The sequence below is a fragment of the Chenopodium album genome, chromosome 2 (assembly GCF_948465745.1).
Source record: "Chenopodium album chromosome 2, dcCheAlbu1.1, whole genome shotgun sequence".
Classification (NCBI taxonomy): domain Eukaryota; kingdom Viridiplantae; phylum Streptophyta; class Magnoliopsida; order Caryophyllales; family Amaranthaceae; genus Chenopodium; species Chenopodium album.
This window is the reverse complement of record NC_137835.1, coordinates 5,926,562-5,949,304: the sequence shown is the minus strand read 5'-3', so window position 1 is coordinate 5,949,304 and position 22,743 is coordinate 5,926,562. Positions and strand designations below refer to the sequence as shown.

The window sequence follows — 22,743 nt, the reverse complement described above, 5'->3', positions numbered from 1 at the left end:
GATTCTAATATTGTTTGTACAATTCACTTTTTGTAGCACATGATGCCTCCATATGGTACTCCACCGCATCCCTATATGGCCATGTATCCTCACGGGGGCTTATATGCTCACCCATCTATGCCTCCGGTAACTATGGTTTATGTTTATTCTCTCCACATCTACATTTATGGCTTTGACATTTAAGTATTTGGCTGTAACTTAGTTTTGTACCTCAGGGTTCTTATCCTTTTAGCCCATTTGCAATGCCGTCCCCCAATGGTGTGGCTGAGGCTCCTGTGAGTTTTTAGCATTTTTGATTATATGCTGCAAGTATGTTCTCTTAATGCACGGTGCTCTTGATTGGGTAAGAATTAAAAGGATGTTTCTTTTGTAGGGTAATACTCCTGCAAGTGTTGAAGTGGATGGTAAACACACCGAGGGTAAAGAGAAGTTGCCAATCAAAAGATCAAAAGGTAGCCTGGGCAGTCTAAATATGATCACAGGAAAAAATAACGAAGAAGGTAAATCAACAGGCCCTGCTGGTAATGGTGCCTGTTCAAAAAGGTATGGATCATCTAGCCTTAGCACCTTTAACTTTCTTCAAAAATTTCGTCTTCTGATCATTTTGCCTTTTCCTCTCTTGCCTTCTTCTTTACCTATTTTTGTGATGGTATCTTGGAAGTAACCTTTATCAGCTCTCATTGTTTGTCTTTAATTCCTTGAAAGATCAGAGGCTACACTCATTTAGCTTGTCTGTCTTATTCTTCTTTTTCTTCTTCCATTTTTTCCTGCTGCAGAGGTTTTTAGTGTTTGAGAAAAATATAAACCATAGCCATTAACTAACAAGATTTCCTGGTGACTTTCTATTTGTTTCATTGTTTTAATTCATGTATTGATCACTTTGTGCATGACAGCACTGCCTGAATAGTGACTTCAGCTAACTATAAATGTGTATGGAATTGCAGTGCAGAGAGTGCAAGTGATGGTTCAAGTGAAGGAAGTGACGCAAATTCGCAAAATGTAATAGATCCTTTGTATTTCTTACCATGCAAGATGCACACTTTAAGCTCTTTTATTGACAATTAAAATAGATAGCTATCTTGCATGGAGCAGATTTAGAGATATTAAAAAACTGATTTTTTGCAACAGAGTAAATACTTTTGAATGTGCTGCATTACCTTCACATATAAATACTAAGTAGTAACTTTTAATATACATCTTTGTCAAATTAAGGTGTGGCTGTTATTTAATGCACAGTTACTTGATGCATATCCAATGGAATCATTATGGCCTGGCTTTTTACTGTCTAAATCCATATAATTGCTGTGGGGCTGTTACTTTTGATTTTAGTATTTGTGAAATATGATTAGAAAATGGAATTTGTTTTACTTGATGTATGGTTTGCTTACTTCAGCCTTTTTGTTGAGATATAATGAGTATCTTCTTACTTGTCTTGAAAATTTTACTTAGTCCGGAGTCCTGACAAGTGTTATGTGAACTTTCATCTTCACACTAACTTTTGATTCTGAACTTTTTCCTGAAAACAAGATAAAAATAGGCATATAGCTATGTCTTGTGGGGCTGCATAGATTTATGGTCTTATATACCTTTTTTTTTTGGGACTTGTATTATAGTTTCTGATTTTGATGGACATACTTATTTTCTTGTATTTGTCCTATAAATCACGGAAGAATATGGTCTTATTTTTCCAATAAACTGTATGGTCTTATTTTTTCCAATAGACTGTTTTATCTTTGTTGATACCTGCTATGTTACTTGGATGCTTAACATATTTTGGTGTATCTGTGTCGTACATGGGTGTGCTCCTAGATTTATCCTGGCCAGACACTGTGATACTGTCTCCATGTCTGACACTATTGAATGTCAGGTAGCATATAATCCAGTGTTTATCTCTTCACTCTTCATGAAGATCATCAAAGTCAGTGAGTAAACATGGTTGTATTTTTCAAATGAAAATTGGTATCTTCATGAATGTTGGTGTATTTTGCTTTAATGCAGTAATAGGGGGTCAACTGTGGCCTGTTTTTGTATTGGCCTCTTTGATATCTTTTTTTTTGTTCATGTCTGGTCATACATCTGTGCCTCTTCTTGATGGTACTCATTTATTGCCTGTATAGGTATATTAAGTATCATATATTAGGAAACTTATTTTAGGCTTTCTGTTTCCTTTTCTATGACCTGAGACTATATGTGTGCCTTTCTTTATTCATTTTAAGCCTAGTGAATTATTCAAAGATGCAAAATATTTATAAAACATGGTAATAAATAATTGACCTTGGTTATTGTCATTTATGTTTCCTCATATGAGGTTTTTTCTTAATTCATCAATGTATTGCAAGTTTTTTGTGTGGATCTTTGATGCTTCTTTATTCGAGGATTTATTTACTGTGTAACTTAATTATTCCTAATTTCCTATTACGATATGGTTTTTGGGCCCGTATTTTAACTTTTAGCTGCCGTATTTTTCAATTTGTACACCAATCACATACAAGAATAAAAAAAAACCCAATATTCTTTTAGGCGAGCTGAAAAAAAAATGAGAATATTAGTCCACAACTTTGTATTTAATTCTTTCTTTGTCATTAGCGTCTTTCCAATCACTATTCCTAACCAGGCTATTTTACTTTTTACAGGACTCTGGAGAAAGACAAGAAGCTCAAGAAGGTAAAAGTGTAAAACGTAGCCACAGTTTGATTGTTTAGTTTGATGCATGCTAGTTCTTTGTTATTAAAAAAAATGTTCTATTTTCTTGCCTTTTTTCTGCAGCTGATGCATCTCAAAGTGGAATTTCTTCTGTTGCTGCTCAGAATGGTGTATTAAATGCGCCTCATACAATGGTGAATCACGCATTGGCTATGGTGCCTATGACAGCACCTGGTGCTCCAGCGCCTGTTCCAGGACCTGCTACGAATTTAAATATTGGAATGGATTATTGGGGTGCTGCTTCTTCTCCAGTTCCAGCTATGCGAGGAAAGGTTCCTTCAGCTCCAGTTGCTACAGGAATTGTTCCAGCTGGATCACGGGATAACTTACAGTCACAGCTTTGGTTGCAGGTTTAGGTTATTGTTATTGCTTGCTAGTATTACTGTTATATTTTGTTTTTTAGGGTCCGTTCGGCATCACTGTGGTTTAGTTTTTTTTTTTTTTTTTTTTATTATTATTTTTTTTTAAAGTCATGATATATATTTCATAAAAAAAGATTAACAAATTTGTTGAATTATTAGAATCATCATTATTTTGAAAACCAATAACAAAAAATCAACCAACGACTTTGACGAACGAGCCCTTACCTGCCAATACATGTTCTGATAATTGCTACTAACTTACTATCACAGCACTGTTAAATAAAGAATTGTAGGCAATGTTTGGATGTTCAAGGGTTCCTACTTTGACTTGTTTATCTTAAAATATGTATATTTATGCAGTTAAGAGAGTTGGACCATCAAAAAGCAGTGTGTTTTTTGTCTCTTAGCCTCCTTGCTCTGTTAGCTTGTTCAAGAGCTTGAATACTATCTTTAAAGGCTAACAACAATTGTACTAGCTACCCTTGCATTTTGCTTTGGTTATTATAGTGAGGCTTGGCATTATTTTGCTATAGCCACAGGAAAACCCCAAGGCTTGTTGACTTGCGCAAAGAAAATCCCAACAGATTATATCTTGAAAAGTATAAGATCGCAGGTTCTCCTATATTGAATTTGAATTAATAATACCAAGGAAGCAATGGGAATTTGCCCTTAATATCTTTTTTTAAACAACCTGCTCAGTGCACAGTTATGTCATACAATTAGAGATGATATCATTTTGTATTTGCAGGGATTGTATTTTCTTTGATATTGTAGATTGTGATCTGATTTTCTGCTACTTTGTAACTTGCCTAGTTGCTTGTATTTTTTTTCTTTTACTTGTTGTTTATAGATAGATTGTTCTAAAGTTAATTGATAGTATTTCATTTCACTAGCTTAATATGCCTTGCCAAACGGTAAGCTGCCTCTTTTCCATTTACTAGAAATACGTCTTCTGTGTTTCCAAAGTCTTTATCTTCTTTGGATCCATTCAAAAGGCCTTTTCAAACTTGAAGTGTGAAGTCTCATAATGGCCAAGTATTTTCTGTAATCTCTTCAAGTAAAGTATTTGAAGTGCGGGCACCTTTTGTTTTGGTCTTTTGTGTTGGATATGCTTGGGGATTGTCCCCAAGACATCTTGAAATTAGTGGCTACTGTCAGTCATACCGTTCAAACTCTACCTGGTGACATTTTTGAATCATGAAGTATGGTAAATTGGCGTCCTCCAATTTTATTTTGAAATTTCATCCCAGAAAAATTGAAATAAAATCCAAATTTAGAGCAAGGGCTTGGGAATTAAAAGAGCAACTTTTTATTTTTATTTTTTTTAATCTCTAACAGCTGCTCAATGTGGTCGCCCAGAGTCCAAGAGACAACTAATACAACAATTGCTTAATAAATCTAGAAAAATCAGATCTTGTTTTATTGAATAGTGTTTTTCTGGGATTTTGTTGACATGTCTGGCTGTTATTTGTAACTACTTGTTTGGATTATAACACTGTATTTAGAGTTAATATATTTTAATCATCTTTGCCAAATCCATGCTGTACAAGTTTCTTGAAAGTTTGTTTTCCTGTTTCCTGCCCCTGTTGGAGCTATATATAGGAAAAAAGAAGTTATACTTCCTTATTTGTAAAGGTATAATCAAATTGCTAAAGAATCTCATATTAATAGGTAATAAAATCGAATTGTTGTTTCCGCATTTAGGTTTTTAATATATTCTTGACTGTGAGAGAGAACTTTGGATCTTTTTTCTAGAGGAAGGAAAATTCAGCCTGCTTGTGTAGTAAGATTTTTGTTTGGGAATAGAGCTATTATCTCATTTACATATATTAGGATTTGTTTTCAGGGATATTATTTCGTAGAGCTGGTGTCTGGTATTTTAGTTTCTGCTTTTCTCTATGACTTTATTTGGCTTTTGTGCTTAAACCTAAGAGACCTAGTGATTTTGATGACAGTAACATAATTGAATTGTTGGATGGACTATGGAGCATAATAGAATGGATGGTTGACTTTTCTGATACTGGGTCTTAATAACTTACAGTGATTTAGACTATTTTTTTTCCTTCATGTTTGGCCTTCACTAGATTGTGATGGTATGTTAACATTGTATTGGTATTGCCTTTAGGGAAAGGGGGTTGTTTTGCATAAGGGTATCTCTGTTTCCTTGTGGGATGCCATGACTTAAGCTGAACTACTTTATACCTGCTTGTCTATGGGTGTTCGAAGTATCCTGGAGTTCTGCTATTTATCTAACGATGCCCAAATTTACATCTCTTTTATCACTGTCCATTCTGCTGCTGTAATGGCTGTTACTAGTATTTTTGTTGTCTCTTTTTATTTATTTAATCGACTCTGTTGTTTAACTGTTGAGCTCATGAGCTCTTACCTAAATTGTTGTTTTTTTCTTGTAGGATGAGAGGGAACTAAAGAGGCAGAGACGTAAGCAGTCTAATAGGGAATCTGCTCGTAGATCCAGGCTGCGTAAGCAGGCAAGGGCATTGCTCATCATTTTTTATAGTGAAATGGGCAAATGGCCCAGTTTCTTTCATGATGGTTATAACGGTTTCAAATCTTACAATATTGTTCCTTTTTTTCTTTTTCTTGAAATTGGAATTCAGGCTGAATGTGATGAGTTGGCCCAGCGTGCTGAAGGATTGAAAGAAGAAAATGCTAATCTTAGATCAGAACTTAATCGCATCAGGAGTGATTATGAGCAGCTCCTGGCTGAAAATACTGCACTTAAGGTGATATGTCATTCTCATATGTTTCCTAGTGATTAGTTGATAATATTTTTTAGTATATCAATTATTAAGTCATGAATGGGGTGTGACTGTGTGTCACTGTGATTTCAGTATGGAGATCGTGTCTTTTTGTCATCATTCTTGCATGTGTATTGTCAAGGTGATCAATTGTATAACGTGTATTTGTCTTCTCTTGTTTCAACTTCAAGGAACTTTCTTAAAAAGCGGGGAACACTTTTAGATCACTTTCCATGTTTTTTTTTTCTTTTTTTTTCTTTTGCTGCTGGCATTGTTGAGGCATATTAGTTCATCTTCTTGAACCTCCTTTATACGACATGGTTCATTATGTTATATCTAGTGACTGGAAGAAATTGTACTTGAGCTGAATTAATTGACATAGTTCATCTTCCAGAAATTTGTAGCCTGATCATTTTTGAGTGTGAGGTTTACTTGCACCAAGTATAATCCTAGTGCCAAATAGATGGTTGTATTTAGTAATTAGTAATTTGGCTAGTAGGGAGACTATCCACTTGAATAAGAAGACCACTTTGGACTTCAATTTCAAGAGATTTTCTCCCTTTTTTTTGTAGAATGAAATGATCATTTTACAGATGCCAATTATCTGTTGAAGCAAAGCTGACATGTTATGCTCTTTAATATTAATATGTTATTTTGACTTTTCATCTCACCTCAAATAACTGATCAGATCCTCGACACTGCAATATGGGTCTGGTTATTTAGACACTTCATTTTGGGCCAATTTAATGGGATATTTATAAATTAGCCGAGTTGCACACTTTTAACACTTGCCCGTGTAACAGGTACCCAAGCTAAAGTACCAAAGATGTTGTATCAGTTGTGGTTAAGACACTAGGAAAAGGTTAATGGGATAGGTCATTTTAAAAAAAAAATGATCTCATGTACCTTTTTTTTTTTTTTTGAGAAAGCTCATGTACCGATATTTCCACTTATATTTCGCTGGGATTGGATTGATTTCTTTGTTTATGTGCTATTTGTGGTTTTTTGATGGCCGGGTTGGTCAATCTATGTTTTTTGGTTTGAAGTGCTGTTTTGACACTTTGACAGTCATGTGGCTTTGTGCATGCTCTCTTTCATTGTCTATGCCATGATTTTTAGAAGTTGACTTTTGGAAATCATCATAAAAAAATATGATAACTTGGAACCATGTAAACCTGTTTACTTCCCCCTGCCTATCTTTAGTATATGCTTTTAAAGGAAATAATAATCTTTTCCCTTCTGCAGGAGAGACTTGGTGAAAATCCAGAAGATTTAGGATCTAATCGAGCTGAACATCATATGATTAGTGAAACTAAGGAGAGCAGCAAAACAGATCAAGTTTAGAGTGGTCGTTAAGATCTGAGTCATTGCCCTTCTGCTTCAGCAAAGTTTTATGAAGCATAAGCTAACATAGTAGTTACTTGAAGTCATTAGCATACCTCTGCAGTCTGCATACAGTCATGCCAAAATCTGTCCTTTTTGTTACAGATCATTTATAACATCCTATTTGGCAAATCTCAAATTTTTGGGATCATAATGCAGTTGTTGATATTGTGGCATGCCGAGGTTCCCATTTGTATCGTGGTAGAAGACGTAGTAATAGCGATACTGCAAGAGTTGATTGCCCTAAATGCGGCTTACAGAGAATATAATTCTGAGGAAGATAATGTACCATTAATGTAGCTGTATATGGAAGATTTTTTTCTGTCTTGTTTGCCATGCCCGTATTAGTTTAAAGGGCATGATTCTTCTTCTCTAGGATTAAATAGTTATAGCTTCAACTTTTCACCTTTGCTGCTATTATTTGTGGCAATTTATGGCAGTATATGAATGGTTTTTGACATTATGTCTTGTTTACTGATTTTTATTTTATTTATTTATTTATTTTTTTTTGTGGGTGGGGTGGGATGGGATGGGTTAACCTGGACAGCTTACCAGTTACCAATATTATATCTGAACATGAAGTCATGAACCCCCAACCTCTAACTTTGGGGGTGGGGATTCCCCTGTCCTTCCTCTCATTTCTAAAGGGCTTAGCTTGTAGGTGGACATGTGAGAGATTTCAACCTGTTTAAGTCCTTCTCTATACCTATAAAAAAATAATAAATAAATAAAACACTCACTCTTAAAAGTCAATACCATCTCTTTACCTAAGGTGTTTATTTTATTTTATTTTTTAAAAAATTGCAATACTTTCTTAAGTGAAAATACTTAACACTATTTTTTAAATTCCTAGATCCGCTATCATATAAAGTGTATATTTTTTTATATGCGTCATATTTCCATTATAATATTGAATAACATTAGGGAAACCTTCCTCTCAACTATCTCGACACAATTTTAACTTAGTAAATAAAATAAAGTGAATTGAAACATGTGAGGTCACGTGATCTTTATTCACTTAACACGGTTTGTTATTACATATTTACTTCAAATATTTTTCAGATCAACTAAGAAGTCAATGTCAAATAAATTATTTTCATTTTTCTATTAATAATAATCATAAATCTTTAGATAATACTTAAATGTTATAATTACCTCCGTTTCTATTTAGTTGTCACGTTCCATTTAGGCACATATATTAAGGAGAGGAGAGAGAATGATAAAGCAAGTGGGGTACACTTAAAAAGCAAGTAAGAAGTATAAAATTAACCTAAAAAGAAAATGTGTCAACTTCTAAAAGTTACTAAAAAAATGGAGGTAAGTATAACATATGTTTTGCTTACTCTTTATGAAATTGTGATAAAGTTACGTGCAAATGCGCAATGTGTTATCTAAGTATATGTGTAATAAGCAAATTCGCAAATATCATTGCATATAAAAGACATTTTCTTTTCCCCTTAAAAACAAAAACAAAAGGAAAACAAAAACAAAAAAGAGATTCTCACCCAAAAATCCATCACTTAGGAATTTTCGACACTCCGACAAAATCTTTACAAATTCCGACGCTTTCTCTCTTTCAAGAAAAATGGCGGTTTTTGTTGCAATTGACAACGTTTTGATAGATTTAGCATCACCTGCTTCTCATTATTCATTTGAAGTTAAGAAAATGTCATAATACAAGCATTCCTTTCTTCCTATTTCTGCAAATTCTAACGAAGTAAGTTTTTATAGAATTTTTGTACTTAATCAACTACCCATTTTAATGTAATTTGATGGCATTTAGTTGTTGTTAATGTTAATATTTAGGTATGTTTAACATAATCTTTTCTGGGTTTTCTTTCTATTATATGAAATTATTAAAACTTTGTGATAATTTTTTGTAATTATTTCTTCCTGTTATATATTAAGTTGATGTTTGTTAAAATTGTCTTTATTTGGCATTTTTGGCACTGTAATGTAGTTCAAAAGAATTATTTCTATTTTTTGATTGAAAATGTGAGAGTGAGGGATAGCTCAAGTGGTTAGAGCTTCCCTCCCGATTCCAGGAAATCTTGGGATCGATTCTCACCCCCGCCCTTGTGGCTCTCTAAACACCAAAAAAAAAAAAAAAAATAATAATAATAATTGAAAATGTTAGAATATTACACTTGACGTGACAATTGATTTCGTATCGAGGGAATGTTGGAATATATTTTCATAGCTAGATTGTGCAAATGTTTGTATCATGATTATTGTAAGGGTATGAACACGTAACAAAAACGTAAAACAAATCGAGAAATTATAAAGATAAAACGCAAGATAAGCAATAAAAGGAACACAATATTTAACGTGAAAAACCTCTATTGACGAGCACCAAAATAATTTCACTATAATATGAGATTACAAAGTAACCCCAATTTATATAGAGTGTCTTAAAAGAGTAAAGGAAATAGTGGAATGATTACAAAGAGGAGATTAATTTTAGGAGATTAGTAATGTATGCAAAAATGTGGTTGACTTTTTGTAGATGCCCAAATTTATGCCCATCATCGTCTATATATATATACTAGCATTATGTCGGTTAATGAAATCTTGATAAGCTTCTAGAAATGTGAAGATTAACCCGTCAAACTTACTAAACCTATGTATTCACCGACTTATGCATGATCCTTCAATCTCTAGAGAAGTCTTTTAATTGGGTCAAAGACTTACGCCTAATGAAATTTGGGCCACATTTAACAATCTCTACCTTGGACCAAATTCCATGGTAACTCGTCATATGAGCCCCGAAGGGCTTAGAAAGAATGAACTCCCATTAAGTTCAAATAATGATCAAACTTAGTGGTAGGAAGTGGTTTTGTGAGCATGTCTGCAGGATTCTCTGAAGTGTGAATCTTCTTGACAGCAATTTCTCCTTCAGCACTTGTGTTTTTGACGTAGTGAATTTGACTGAAATATGCTTGGTCTTATGATGATAAGCATCATTCTTGATGAGAAAGATAACACTCTAACTATCAGAATACACAACACACAACAGTGACTCTTTGTGGTACACCAAGATCCGTGACAAGACTTCGCAGCCATGTTGCCTCCTTTATACCTTCGGTTGCTGCTACATACTCAGCTTCTGTTGTAGAAAGAGCAGCTTTATATTACAGAGAAGCTTTCCAGCTAATTTCATCGATCGGAACACAAAAGAGGATTCTTGACACAAAATATCATTACATCACCGCCATATTCAACCGCCATATACAAGTATATATATGTGTGACTTAGGCACATATTGTCAAGAAAGCAACACAAAAACAAGACAAGAAGCAACACATACAGAAAGAGCCACACACAAATACTACTTCCGGTCCAAATTGTTCCGAGTAATTTGGACCAGAGGTTGTATACAAATACCCTTATTGTAAACCTCCGCCAAATTTACAATTCTACCAAATCCACTATACTCTAATTGTAATACTCCTTTGTGAATAAATACAGAGAGAGTCATATTGTAATACAAACCCAAAAGGAAAAAATTGTACTCTCCTATTTTATTATATAGTGGAATAAAAGTGCTCGTCGTTATATAAATCGTGTGTTCGTTTATATTAATTATCTTGCCAGTTACCATTTACATTCATATTTCTCAAACAATACACATCTTCACTTTCGTTGTGCACTCACCAACCCTAACAATTATGGTGGGTACAGGAAACTGGGTAGTATTACTGGTTTTTCTTTCTTGGTATTGAATTCATGTCGTGGGTATATAAGGAAACTTGCATTATTTGATTGATATATAGAATGTACCATGAGGGTTAATACATTAAACCGATTTTAGTACACTAACATGTACATGTGGCAGCATTCACACTTAAGTCTTCAACAGGTTTAATTTAAACAATTTTTTAAGCCCTTGTGACAATGTTTTCTTACACATGATTAAACTGAATTTTGTATTATGATGATTTCAGGATAATAATTGAAAGAACTGAGAAGAAAAGGAGAACTGTAGTGGACATAATGGGGCTGATTCCATTGTCAATGGGTATGTTTTTCGAACTGTTGAACACAAATTCCGACTTGAGAGATCATCGCTAAAACTTCCTGATAGCTCTACATGGGATAAAGATACACTCATTGAATACTTAGGTGAAGAGCCATGTTATAAAGATCTAAGTTCATATGTCAAACACATTAATCAAGTAACTCTTATTAACTATGCAGAGTCAATGTCAAAAGAAGTTATGCCATTGGTCGAAAGTCAGATGCAAGCCTTGTTTGATCTACCAGATATCAGGCTTCCTGACGTGGGTAAAAAAAAAGTTGCTGACAAAAAATGATGATGAAGTTGTTTCGGTTACTCCCCTTGGATTGAAATTGCTGATTTTGGAAGCACTTACATTTGGTTCATTTTTGTGGGATGCATAACACTATGTCAACTCGAAATGCTATAGAGTTGATAGTTGAGAAATGTGTATGCTTCATCATATAAAACTGCACAAAACTAACACATATTCTTTGATTTCTTGTACATTGAAGTTTGAGGAGTTGCAGCACCTGGGCACGAAGGAATGAGGATTCAATCTCAAGCAGAATGTCTGAAAGTTGAGTGATAAATCTTCTATATAGGAATGGATTAACTGTTCATATGTAGTTTGAAACTTAGAGTAAAAGTAGAAACCACTTTATAAATTTTATTTAAAACTGCAGAGTGCCATATTGGTATATAGCAAGCACTTGTTATTAGCTTGTTTGTACACATTTTTATGCATGATTTTATTTTTAATTTAGTGATCAGCTAAAAACTTATTACAGGATTACAGGGCATTGTACCATTCAGAGATGTTTGGTTAAAGTGTTTTTTTAACAGTACGGGATTGGTGTAGTACCACTCTAACGTTTTGTTGAGATTTCGATTTGCTTTTTAAAATCCGATAAATCATAACTCGTATCACTTGTTGCTAGGTCCGTCGATAGAATTAAGATCACAAAATTAAGAAATTTTAAACCCGGAGTGTGAATTATTATTGTTATTGCACATGAAACCAGCATCTTTCTTGCAAAAGTGTCAAAATATTTTTCAATTGAGAATCACAAATTGTGGCAGGGATTATTTATTTAGGGTCTGTTCTTTTCAACTTATTTTCAGTTCAATTCAACTCCAATAAATTAAGTTAAGTTAAGTTCTTATCTTAATTTTCAATACATTTCAGTTCAGTTCAGCTCCAATAAGTTCAGCTCAGTTCAGTCAATCAGAACAGACCCTTACTCGATCAATTAGGGTTATTCGGTCAGGAATTACTTAGTCAAAGGTTACTCAGTCGATTAAGGGTAATTTAGTCAGTCGGAGTTACTCGCCTATTCAGTTAGTATTACCTCCGCCCGTTTCATATTATTTGCAACGATTTGATATAAACTAGAGAGGAAAAATGTCTAATTGTTACAAATAATATGAAATACTTCTCTGTTCTTTTTGATAAATTAATCTCAAAGTCTTGTTCTTCTCATTCATCATTCATCAAATATTTATACACATATCTTAGAAACCTAATCAACGTAGGAATCTAATTCATATCTATCTTATCTTAGTAAATATTATCCTACCTAAAGATATCATAATATAAACACAAATATATCAAATATATTCCCTAAGATATTCTTCCTTATCTTAACATCCCCCCTCAAGTTGGAGCATGGAGGTCACGAATGCCCAACTTGGAAAGTAGAGTCTCGAACTGAGCCTTCCCCAAGGCTTTGGTAAAAATGTCTGCTAGCTGCTCCTTCGTAGGTACATACGAAGGTGAAATCAGTCCCTCCTGAATTGCATCTCTTACAAAATGCAAATCAATTTCAATATGTTTCGTTCTTTCATGAAATACTGGATTTTTAGCAATGTACAAAGCTGACTGGATATCACAAAATAATTTCATACCCTGCGGATGTTGTACACCCAAAGCTCGTAGTAGTTGTTTCAACCACTTTAGTTCACATGTCGTAGCCGCCATTGACCTGTATTCCGCATCTGCAGACGATGTAGCAACTGTGGGTTGTTTCTTGGTCCGCCATGATATTGGGGAGAAACCAAGTAACACAAACCAACCCGTCAAAGACCTCCTAGACAAAGGACAACTAGCCCAATCAGAATCACACCAACCTTCAAGTTGCAATCCACTATCCGAGCGAAGAAGTATTCCTTGCCCTGGATGTTTCTTCAAATAACGCACCACTCTAAGTGCGGCCTCCCAATGTGCTTCCTTCGGATTCTGCATAAACTGAGATAAAATATGAACAGAATATGCTAGATCCGGCCTAGTTACACATAAATAAATCAGACGACCAACAAGCCGTCTATATTTCTCCACATCCTCCAATACTCTGCCTTCCGCAAGAGCCAATTTATGATTTTGTTCCATCGGAAAATCTGCAGGCTTAGCTCCCAACAAACCAGTTTCAGAAATAATGTCTAATGCATATTTCCGTTGACAAATATAAATTCCCTGCTTACTTCTCGCAACCTCAAGTCCTAGGAAGTATTTTAATACTCCCAAGTCCTTCATCTTAAAACAATCTCCTAAGTATGCCTTAAATTTTGATAAGGCTTCTTTATTGCTCCCTGCAACAATCAAGTCATCAACATATATCAACACATTCAACTGCAATTTTCCTTTGGTGAATGTGAACAAAGAATAATTTGAGTAGGATTGCTTAAATCCGTACTTCTTCAGAGCTGCAGTTAATTTTGCAAACCAACATCTGGGAGCCTGTTTCAAACCATACAATGATTTTTTCATCCTGCACACATAATCAGAGTTATTTTTATTGAAACCTGGAGGAATTTTCATGTAAATTTCCTCCTCCAAGTCTCCATGTAAAAAGGCATTGTGCACATCCATCTGATGTACTTCCCAATTCTTCACTGCTGCTACTGCTAGGAATGTTCGAACTGTAGTCATCTTTGCAACTGGCGCAAATGTCTCATTGTAATCAAGACCTTCCACCTGATGATTGCCTAGTATCACCAATCGTGCTTTCAATCTTAACAAGTTCCCATGCTCATCACGTTTCTCTGTATACACCCACTTACTTCCCAAGGCTTTCTTCCCTGGTGGAAGTTTCTGAAGTACCCAAGTGCCTTGCTCTTCTAGAGCTCTTATCTCTGCAGCCATCGCATCTCGCCAACCTGCATGTTTCATTGCCTCTTTGAAAGATCTAGGCTCGTTCCCTGCTGTTATAGCTGCAATATACTTTTTATGTTTCTCAGAAAAACGTGAGCAATCAACAAAATATGTGAGAGGATAAGGAGTACCTGAGGAAGATAATATAGGAGTCGATGTACTTGATGATGGACTGTATTTCCGTATTGTGTGAGTGACAAAATCTCGATATTTAGTGTTTGGTATCTTTGGTCGTTTACCTTTCCCCAAGTCCTCAACACTCCCCTCCACACGATGCTGCACGGGCTCGGCACGCCCCTCATGACACTACCGCTGCTGCTCAGTGCCTGGCTGCTGCCCGTCACTCCCATACTCCCTGCCAGCGTCCGCTGGTGTTGCTGTAGGCTGGTCAACGTTGTCCTGGGGCTGTGCGGCATCTCCAGCACCCTCTGGCCGGTGCTGGGCTACGGGCTGTTGGTGCTGCACCCCGGGCTCCTCATGTGCTGCACTCCACCCCTCGTCATCACTACAAACATCCTCTAGTGCCCCAAACTGTAAGTGCTCATGTACCCCCGATTTTTCCTTCACCAAATCTTCTATATATGGGAAAGTACTCTAAAAAAATCTCACATCACGGGACACAAATATCTCCCCGTTTTCCAAATCTAGAACTCTCCAACCCTTTTTACCAAATGGATATCCCAAAAAAACACACCGTCTACTACAACTTGCAAATTTATCTCCCTTGGTCTTTTGATTGTGAGCATAACACAAACAACCAAATACTTTAATATATTCATACGTCGGTGGTTTATTGAATAATATTTCAAAAGGGGTTTTGTTATCAAGTAAAGGAGTTAGAGTTCTATTAATTAAATGACATGCCGCTAAAACACACTCACCCCAAAATTTTAATGGCAAATTCCCTTGAAATCTCAAAGCCCGGGCTACATTCAATATATGTTGATGTTTTTTCTCTACTCTCCCATTTTGTTGCGGGGTTCCCACACAAGAAGTTTCGAAAATCATGCCATTATGATGAAAATAATCCTTCAAGTTATTAAATTCTGTGCCATTATCACTCCTAACAATTTTAATAACATGATCAAATTGTCTTTTTACCATTGCAACAAAATTCAAAAACATTAATTCGACCTCTGTTTTATTTTTCAATAAATAAATGAAGTAGATGCCGAGTTGCTGCCAGAATTGCGTGCTCCTCCCCGGCCACCACGACCTCTGCCTCTTCCTCCACGACCACGGTCCCCCCACCACTCGGGGTAACCAATGATATGAAAACACCCACTCTCGTCATGGCCTATGCGATTACAATGATTGCAAAACTTGTCACTATTATCCTCATATTTTGTCTTTGCCTTGTCCACCTTAAACGCCACAGCATTCTCTACCTTCATACTCCCATCTCGCATTCTTTCCGCCATTGCTACATTTTGGTAAGCAACATCCACACTTGGCAAAGGTGATTGTGCAAGTAGTTGAGCCCGAATCGCTGCGTAGTGTGCGTCCAAGCCTATCAAAAAATAATGCAGGTAGTCTTCTTCTCTAATACTTTCTACCTGTGTAACAATGTTACACTCACACTTCCCACATCCGCATTTAGGAACCCGAACATAATTCAAGAGCTCCTTCCAAATCTTCGAGAGCCTGCCGAAATAATCTGCTACGGACTCTGTAGAAGACTGTTGACACGCTCCCAAAGCAGTCTTCAGTTGACAAACACGGGTGCCACTAACTACACAAAATCGGTTCTTAAGATTTTGCCATAGGACACTCGCATCATCATAATCTCCAATGGTCGATCGAACCTTCGAGTCAAGAGTATTAGTTATCCAAGAAACTAACATGGACTGAACAGCAATCCAATCCTCCATCTTCTTTGCATCCGTCTTTGGCATTGCAATAGTACCATCTACAAAGCCGAATTTACGCTTAGCCAGTAAAGACCTTCACATCGCTTGAGCCCGTTCATCATAATTTTCACCACGCAATTGTATAGGCGTAATGATATTACCCAGACCATCACTTGATCCCAGATAATACGTCAAATCCACCGGAGTTTTTTCACCCATCTTTGGTCTGCTTCAACTACGGTTCGATTAAATTGTGTGTTTAATTTCAGATTTTACTCAAGGCGAAAAAAAATTGTATTCTTACCCTGGCTTTTGATACCATGATAAATTAATCTCAAAGTCTTGTTCTTCTCATTCATCATTCATCAAATATTTATAGACATATCTTAGAAACCTAATCAACGTAGGAATCTAATTCATATCTATCTTATCTTAGTAAATATTATCCTACCTAAAGATATCATAATATAAACACATATATATCAAATATATTCCCTAAGATATTCTTCCTTATATTAACACTTTTTTACTTGACCTGTTTCTTTTATCACGCATGCCAATGCAAAACTTTAACGATCAATAACTTATATTCTCCATAAGTAAAAAATTATAAAAGTTATATATTATGATAGTACTTATTGAGACGAATCCAAAAAGATTATACATGAAAATATTTTTCCTTACATATTATTCACAAAAGACGGTCAAAGGGTCAAGTAATAAAGAACAGAGGAAGTATGATTAACAATTATACTCCGATTTCTTTTGGGGCTATATGCAAATATTTGCGCTGGTAGAAGAAAATCTTGCACAAAAGATACTGCGTAGAACAATAAAACCAAAAATTATACTCGTAGAATTTTGGACACCCCAAAAAAATCTGACGCTTTTCTCTCTCTTCTGCAAGAAAGATGCTGGTTTCAGGTGCAATTAGCGACGTTTTAGTAGCCATACCATCAACTGCTTCTTATCGGTCTCCTGAATTCAAGAATTTTTTCAACTATTCCTTTCTTCCTACTTCTGCTAATTCTATCAAAGTATGTTTTTTTTAATTGAATTACAAATAAGTTTAATCAGATGCCATTTAATTGTTCTTTCTTCTTAATCTCCATGCTTATCTTTAATTTATCATTTCTAGGTTTAACACATAGAAAGATTAATCCTTTATTCGAATTTTCCATCGTTAAAAGAGAAGAAAAATTGGGGTTTTTGTAATTCTGCCTGTAATTTTAGGTTTAATTTGTTGAATTCAGGGTATTGTTGTTTGTTAATGCCACCTGTATGCGTAAATAGTTAAGCGGATATATTTACTGAATTGAAAAATTGAACAATGTTTTTATCTTTGCTTTTGTGATTTTATTTACTCCCTCCGTCTCGTCAAGATTTAGTTGTGACATTACGAGTTCAAATTACATTATCGACGTGACTATTGATTTCGGACCAAGGGACTATTTGCCCTATTTGGGAATTGGGATATATGTGTAGAAGCTAGAATGTGCAAAGGGGTTATGTATCATGACTCTGATGGTAGTATTACTGGTTCTTTAGTTTTGGTATGAAACGGGTGGTAGTATTTTTGGTATTGAATAGTTACATATCTCAATTATTGTTCTGTTCTTTTTAGGACTTCTTTTAAACCTAGCAATAGAAAAGTAAGATGATTCTGCAAGTAACTATCTATTATCTAGTGGACTTTAGAAATTACAAATTTGATAATGTTAGCTAATTTTTATCCTTATTGTAGTTGATAAGAGCACCGATAAAGAATTTGAAAGCAATGGATACTGGATAGTATGATATCTTTGTAGTAGCATTGAAGTGTATAGAGGTAGGGAATATAACTTGGCTGATTGAAGCTTATTCGCACAATCTAACTTGCAATTAAGATGAGCGATGAGTGGAGGAGAACTTGTTATGGAGTAGATTTGTGTAAAGGGTTTTGATTTTAGAGTATAAAATCATTATCTTAGAGACTAGTTGTACATGGAAACTAGGGTGCATGGTTTGGTGCATTTTCTTGTTTAGACAAATCATGGTATTGGTGTTCTCTAGAGTTTTTCTCGTTTTTTACTTTGGGGATCTTTTAATGAATTGAAAAATGATACCTGATCAAAGTTACTTGATTAGAGTTAGTTTTTATGAATCTTTGATGAAGTTTTGAAGTACTCCGTATATAATAACTTTTAGAGCACCCATTTGCCTACCCCAATTCTTAGATTGCCATAGTGAAAACTCTTGATTTTCACCATGTCAATAGGAATGTAGAATTGTAGAGAAATGAGGAAGTAATAGCTGCCAGTCTGCCAACAATTCACCATGTCAAGTGTCTGTAACAAAACTCTTTTTGTTCTTTACTATACAAAAGTGTGTCTGTATGGTCTTAGTTATCTAGAATTTGTTTGCCACCTCTACTTTCTGTTCTTTGTCATTATATATCTTTATGATTTGCTTGTAATAAGCATGACTTGTGATTTTAAAGTCATTAAGCCAGTTGCTGATGGATTGCATGTAATTGTGGCCCCATGCTTTCTAGCAATCTAAATTAGCTTCTACTTACTCTAGTTTATTGGTTAGGATACTTCCAAATCCGTATCTTCTGTTTTCTTAAACCCTAGCAATGCCGCAAAACCATATTTCCGAGTCTCGTTTTCTAGAGGCTAGTTAATGTTCCAATTTTGCTGCAAAGTTTAATTGCTACTATTTACTTCCCCGGTTCCTTTAAGTTGGGTTAGTGTTCTATTTTCGCCTGTTCCTTTGAGTTGGTTACCCTTCCTCTCTCATCCATTTTTGTAAAGTTATTTTACACTTTTACCCTTCCCTACTCTACATGCAACTCTCTCTTTACTACTTGCAACCCCCCTTACAACACTTTTTTACATGGGACTCACTTGCTATACTCTCTCTCTCTCTCGTATCCAACTCAAAGGAACAGGCGAAAATAGTAACTTTGTTACTATACTCTCTCTCTCTCGTATCCAACTCACTTGCTATACTCTCTCTCTCTCTCGTATCCTCCCTAATTCTTGTTAAAATAGTAACTGTAACCAACTCAAAGGAGCAAAAGTAGTAATTTTGTGGAGAACCTTTGCTACAAGTCTATGAATAAAGAAACTTGTATCTTGTTGGAGACTGTGATTGGTCTAACAACTGGCCAACTATGAATCTTGCCTATGATTAAAGGGAGAGGCAGAGAATTGAGGGTACATTGTGTTGAAATAAAGTTGTAGTGTTTCTGGATCGTATAAGATCCTTGGTTGCTTTGGAGATTATGAATAAAAAATACATTCAATTTCCCTTTTCATTGGAAGTGACTTTGTTCACCTTGTGTGTTACGAGAGAGATGAAGATTGTATGTAACACTATGTAGTTGCAAATGGGCCAGTGTTTCCTAATTCGCTAGTATGAGATTTGGTACTGGTTCACAATTTGCACTAATGAATCTGATTGTAAAGTCTTGCTTTATTCATGACACACGTTGTCCACTTTATTTGATGTGCTTTAAAGTTGTAATATAAGAAACTTGTAAATTAGTGATGAAGTATACATTTTGATTCCAATCCTCCTTTGATGTGATGATCTATTTTCTTTATGGGAAGAATAGAATTTGTTTTGATAGATTTATAGACCTTTATGAAGGGTTATCTGATTTCCGAAGAATATGCAAGTCTTCTTTGTCTGGCTGTGAATTCTGATAGTAGATAGCTAAGTTATAAATATTTGCTAATCTCTAAAAAAAAGTTGTTAGTATTTGGCTATTTGCGCTAAGTATAACAAATGCAATATTTAATAAATTGAAAAAAAATAAAAGAAGTCATCACCTTTATTGGGCCTAAGCTTATCTCTGTAGTTCGCTAGTGCATTGACATTTTGTTGGCTGAGTGATTGTGGAGGAAGCAGTCTGAATTGCATGATTATATGCAACACTAGAAAGTTGATTTCTATCTAGCTTAGATAAGCTTAGCTTGTAGCAACTTTGTAGGCCGTCCCTTTTTTTTTTCTTTCTTGCTTGGATGCCCATAATTCTAAATTGTGGGGCTTATCTGAGTAAATATTAGTCACTCAGTGACTCCGAATTCATCAATTTTTGAATCTTTATTTGCAGGGTTGTAGTTCGTTTTACATTGGAAAACTTGCCACAGGACTGGACAAGAACAAGTCGAGGGGATTTTTGGTGAGAGCATCTGATCATTCAGGAGAAAATTTGGCACCTATTGCCCCTGTTCACTTGGAGTCTCCAGCTGGGCAACTGCTGACACAAATACTGCAAACACACCCACATCTCCTCCCTGCAGCTATTGACCAGCAGCTTGAGAACCTGCAAAATGACAGAGATGCCCAAAAGGAAGAAGCTCCATCATCAACTGAAGACCTCTCCCTATACAGGTAGATTTCTCCGTGCCTATCATTTTTTTAATGTGCACTCTTCATTGTTCATTAGTGTTTCCGTCCTTTTCTTCCTATCATCTTTGGTTGATGAAAAGGAGGCGACAGCATCCTCATAAACACCAAAGGAGTATCTATTGCCTTTCATCTTGCTTTATTCACTTTCCTTTGAAATCCAAACTGGCCTACTCTCAGCCCGTTTGGTAAGTGGTAGTAAATGGTAGTAATGGTATGAATTTGTAAATAGATTTGTTTGAGAAATCAATGTCCATATACTAATGGCAGTTCACCCCAAATTATCTCTTTTTGTTCACTAATTTTCTTAACCATCCATTACCATTTGGGGGGTAATATTTGGGGGTAAGGTTACTTTTCTTGTCAAATTGCACTTAAATTAATTCTCATCACCATTTCTATAACCAGCTACCAAAAATGGTATGTAAAAGCGATATATTTAGCGTTTGAATCTTTGGACGATCTCTCTTGGTTTTGACTACTCAAGATGTAGAATTTTAACAGTTCAGAATTTCTACTCCGTAACATCATTTCAGTTATAGGAGCATTGATACTATTGAACTCCGTGTGCAGCACTAATGTTTAGATATATACTTGTATAAAATGTTGTAATAAATCAATATGGCTTTTCTGCTTGCAGTACTAGTTTATTACAAAGTATAATATTCTTGAGTGGGATTTCCTTACTTTTTCTTCATTCCTTTGTCACTCTTCTAGTGTTTCATGCAAACTTTAACTTGACTCCATGAGTGTACTTTTTCTTATAAGTTAACCGATTTTAAATTCAAGAACCAACAATCTGGTACCATTCACACATCAGTCTTCAACAAGCTTAGTTTAGACATTTTTTTTTTTTTTTTTTTTTTTTTTTTTTTTTTTTTTTTTTTTATTACTGGTCTTTTTCTTAGGCCAATGTCTGATGCTTTCAGATGAATGAACAAAATTGTACACTAGACATCTGAAGCACTTGTTCATTCTTCATTCAGAAAGTCTGCCCTGCTTCTTCTTCTTCTTCTTTTTTTTTTTTTTTTTTTTTTTTGCCCCTAAGCATTTTGGGAGTAACCGAGTAAGGCTTTGTTGCACCGGAGCAGTTGACAACTTGACACGCTATTCATGCAAATGTTGATGTATCCATCCAGCTGATCTGACTAGACAAAAGTAACCTGAGTTTTGTAGTATGATGATTACAGGAGAATAGCTGAAGTAAGAGAGAAGGAAAGGCGAAAAGCTTTAGAGGACATTATATACTGCTTAATTGTACACAGATTCGTGGAAACAAACATCTCTATGATCCCAAATATATCCCCGAGTTCAGATCCAACTGGCAGGGTGGATTTCTGGCCAAACCAAGAACAGAAACTCGAATCTGTACACTCTGTGGAAGCGTTAGAAATGATACAAAGCCACTTGTCCCTTGTACTAGGCGAGCGCCTTGCGGGTCTGGGTCCCTTGCAGACTCTTGTTGAGATGAGCAAAGTAAAACTTGGTAAGTTGTATGCTGCCTCCATAATGTATGGGTATTTTCTTCGAAGAGTTGATCGGAGATACCAACTTGAAAGAGCTATGAAAACTCTTCCAGAAGACTTTGGCAAAAATCCAACCAGGCTTCAGGATTCATTACCTCAAAACCCACTATGGGATCCAGATTCACTAATCCAAATCCCAGCTGATGGAGATATAACAAATTATGTCCCTTACGAGGAACCTATGGATATTGGTGATGGTGAGAACTACAAACTGAGGTCATATGTCATGTACTTGGATCCTGAAACTCTTCAGAGCTATGCAACCATAAGATCTAGGGAAGCAATGTCGTTGATTGAAAAGCAGACCCAAGCCTTGTTTGGTCGACCAGATATCAGGATTACCGATGGGGGTGTGTTGGAGACACAGAATGATGAGATTATTTCGATTACTTTCTCTGGACTGACGATGCTAATTTTAGAAGCAGTCGCGTTTGGTTCATTTTTGTGGGATGCAGAAGACTATGCTGAATCCAAGTACAGTTTTGTTAATAGCTGAAAAAAAGTTGTATTGTTCATTTTCGTCATATAAATTTGTAGAGAGCTAACCCATATTGGTTGTTTTCCTTGTATATTAAAATTCTCAATGAAATTACACAACAGAGGATTTTTTTTTT

At 35.4% G+C, this 22,743-nt stretch overlaps 5 protein-coding genes across 5 annotated transcripts in view; 2 read left to right on the top strand and 3 right to left on the bottom strand.

The window, feature by feature from the left end:
* LOC145594215 (bZIP transcription factor 16-like) overlaps positions 1-7,667 on the top strand; it is a 9,163-nt gene extending 1,496 nt beyond the window's left edge. The window contains exons 5-13 of the mRNA XM_081650551.1: positions 37-126; positions 216-275; positions 374-543; positions 945-999; positions 2,634-2,664; positions 2,767-3,053; positions 5,477-5,554; positions 5,684-5,809; positions 7,070-7,667. Of these exons, the coding sequence (XP_081506677.1) occupies positions 37-126; positions 216-275; positions 374-543; positions 945-999; positions 2,634-2,664; positions 2,767-3,053; positions 5,477-5,554; positions 5,684-5,809; positions 7,070-7,168 (996 nt within the window). The 3' untranslated portion in view covers positions 7,169-7,667. The remainder of the gene's footprint in view (positions 1-36; positions 127-215; positions 276-373; positions 544-944; positions 1,000-2,633; positions 2,665-2,766; positions 3,054-5,476; positions 5,555-5,683; positions 5,810-7,069) is intronic.
* The window catches only part of LOC145594240 (protein AE7-like), a 27,863-nt gene extending 9,808 nt beyond the window's left edge, over positions 1-18,055 (bottom strand). The window contains exon 1 of the mRNA XM_081650577.1: positions 18,052-18,055. The gene's annotated coding sequence lies outside the window, so the exon portion shown is untranslated. The remainder of the gene's footprint in view (positions 1-18,051) is intronic.
* LOC145567323 (uncharacterized) lies at positions 13,784-15,459 on the bottom strand. Its single transcript, XM_081626584.1, has 4 exons — positions 15,237-15,459; positions 14,666-14,930; positions 13,898-14,527; positions 13,784-13,793 (listed from the first exon to the last, which is right to left on the bottom strand). The coding sequence occupies exons 1-4, from the start codon at positions 15,457-15,459 to the stop codon at positions 13,784-13,786; spliced, it is 1,128 nt and encodes a 375-aa protein (XP_081482710.1).
* LOC145567313 (uncharacterized) lies at positions 15,504-16,424 on the bottom strand. The gene is made up of 2 exons (XM_081626573.1): positions 16,367-16,424; positions 15,504-16,264 (listed from the first exon to the last, which is right to left on the bottom strand). The coding sequence occupies exons 1-2, from the start codon at positions 16,422-16,424 to the stop codon at positions 15,504-15,506; spliced, it is 819 nt and encodes a 272-aa protein (XP_081482699.1).
* LOC145594220 (UV-B-induced protein At3g17800, chloroplastic-like) lies at positions 16,995-22,743 on the top strand. The gene is made up of 3 exons (XM_081650555.1): positions 16,995-17,242; positions 20,308-20,588; positions 21,794-22,743. The coding sequence occupies exons 1-3, from the start codon at positions 17,117-17,119 to the stop codon at positions 22,623-22,625; spliced, it is 1,239 nt and encodes a 412-aa protein (XP_081506681.1). The 5' UTR covers positions 16,995-17,116; the 3' UTR covers positions 22,626-22,743.

Bases quoted from the DNA above. Each gene is read 5' to 3' on its own strand.
- LOC145567323 (XM_081626584.1), bottom strand. From the start codon at position 15,459: ATGGTAAAAAGACAATTTGATCATGTTATTAAAATTGTTAGGAGTGAT. The intron at 14,931-15,236 runs GTGAGTGTGTTT...TCCCATATATAG, and splicing joins TTTGCCATTAAAATTTTGGG to AAGATTTGGTGAAGGAAAAA. The intron at 14,528-14,665 runs GTAGTGTCATGA...ACGGAAATACAG, and splicing joins CCAGGCACTGAGCAGCAGCG to TCCATCATCAAGTACATCGA.
- LOC145567313 (XM_081626573.1), bottom strand. From the start codon at position 16,424: ATGGGTGAAAAAACTCCGGTGGATTTGACGTATTATCTGGGATCAAGT. The intron at 16,265-16,366 runs GTAATATCATTA...TCGGCTTTGTAG, and splicing joins GGGATCAAGTGATGGTCTGG to ATGGTACTATTGCAATGCCA.
- LOC145594220 (XM_081650555.1), top strand. From the start codon at position 17,117: ATGCTGGTTTCAGGTGCAATTAGCGACGTTTTAGTAGCCATACCATCA. The intron at 17,243-20,307 runs GTATGTTTTTTT...CTTTATTTGCAG, and splicing joins CTTCTGCTAATTCTATCAAA to GGTTGTAGTTCGTTTTACAT. The intron at 20,589-21,793 runs GTAGATTTCTCC...TGATGATTACAG, and splicing joins GAAGACCTCTCCCTATACAG to GAGAATAGCTGAAGTAAGAG.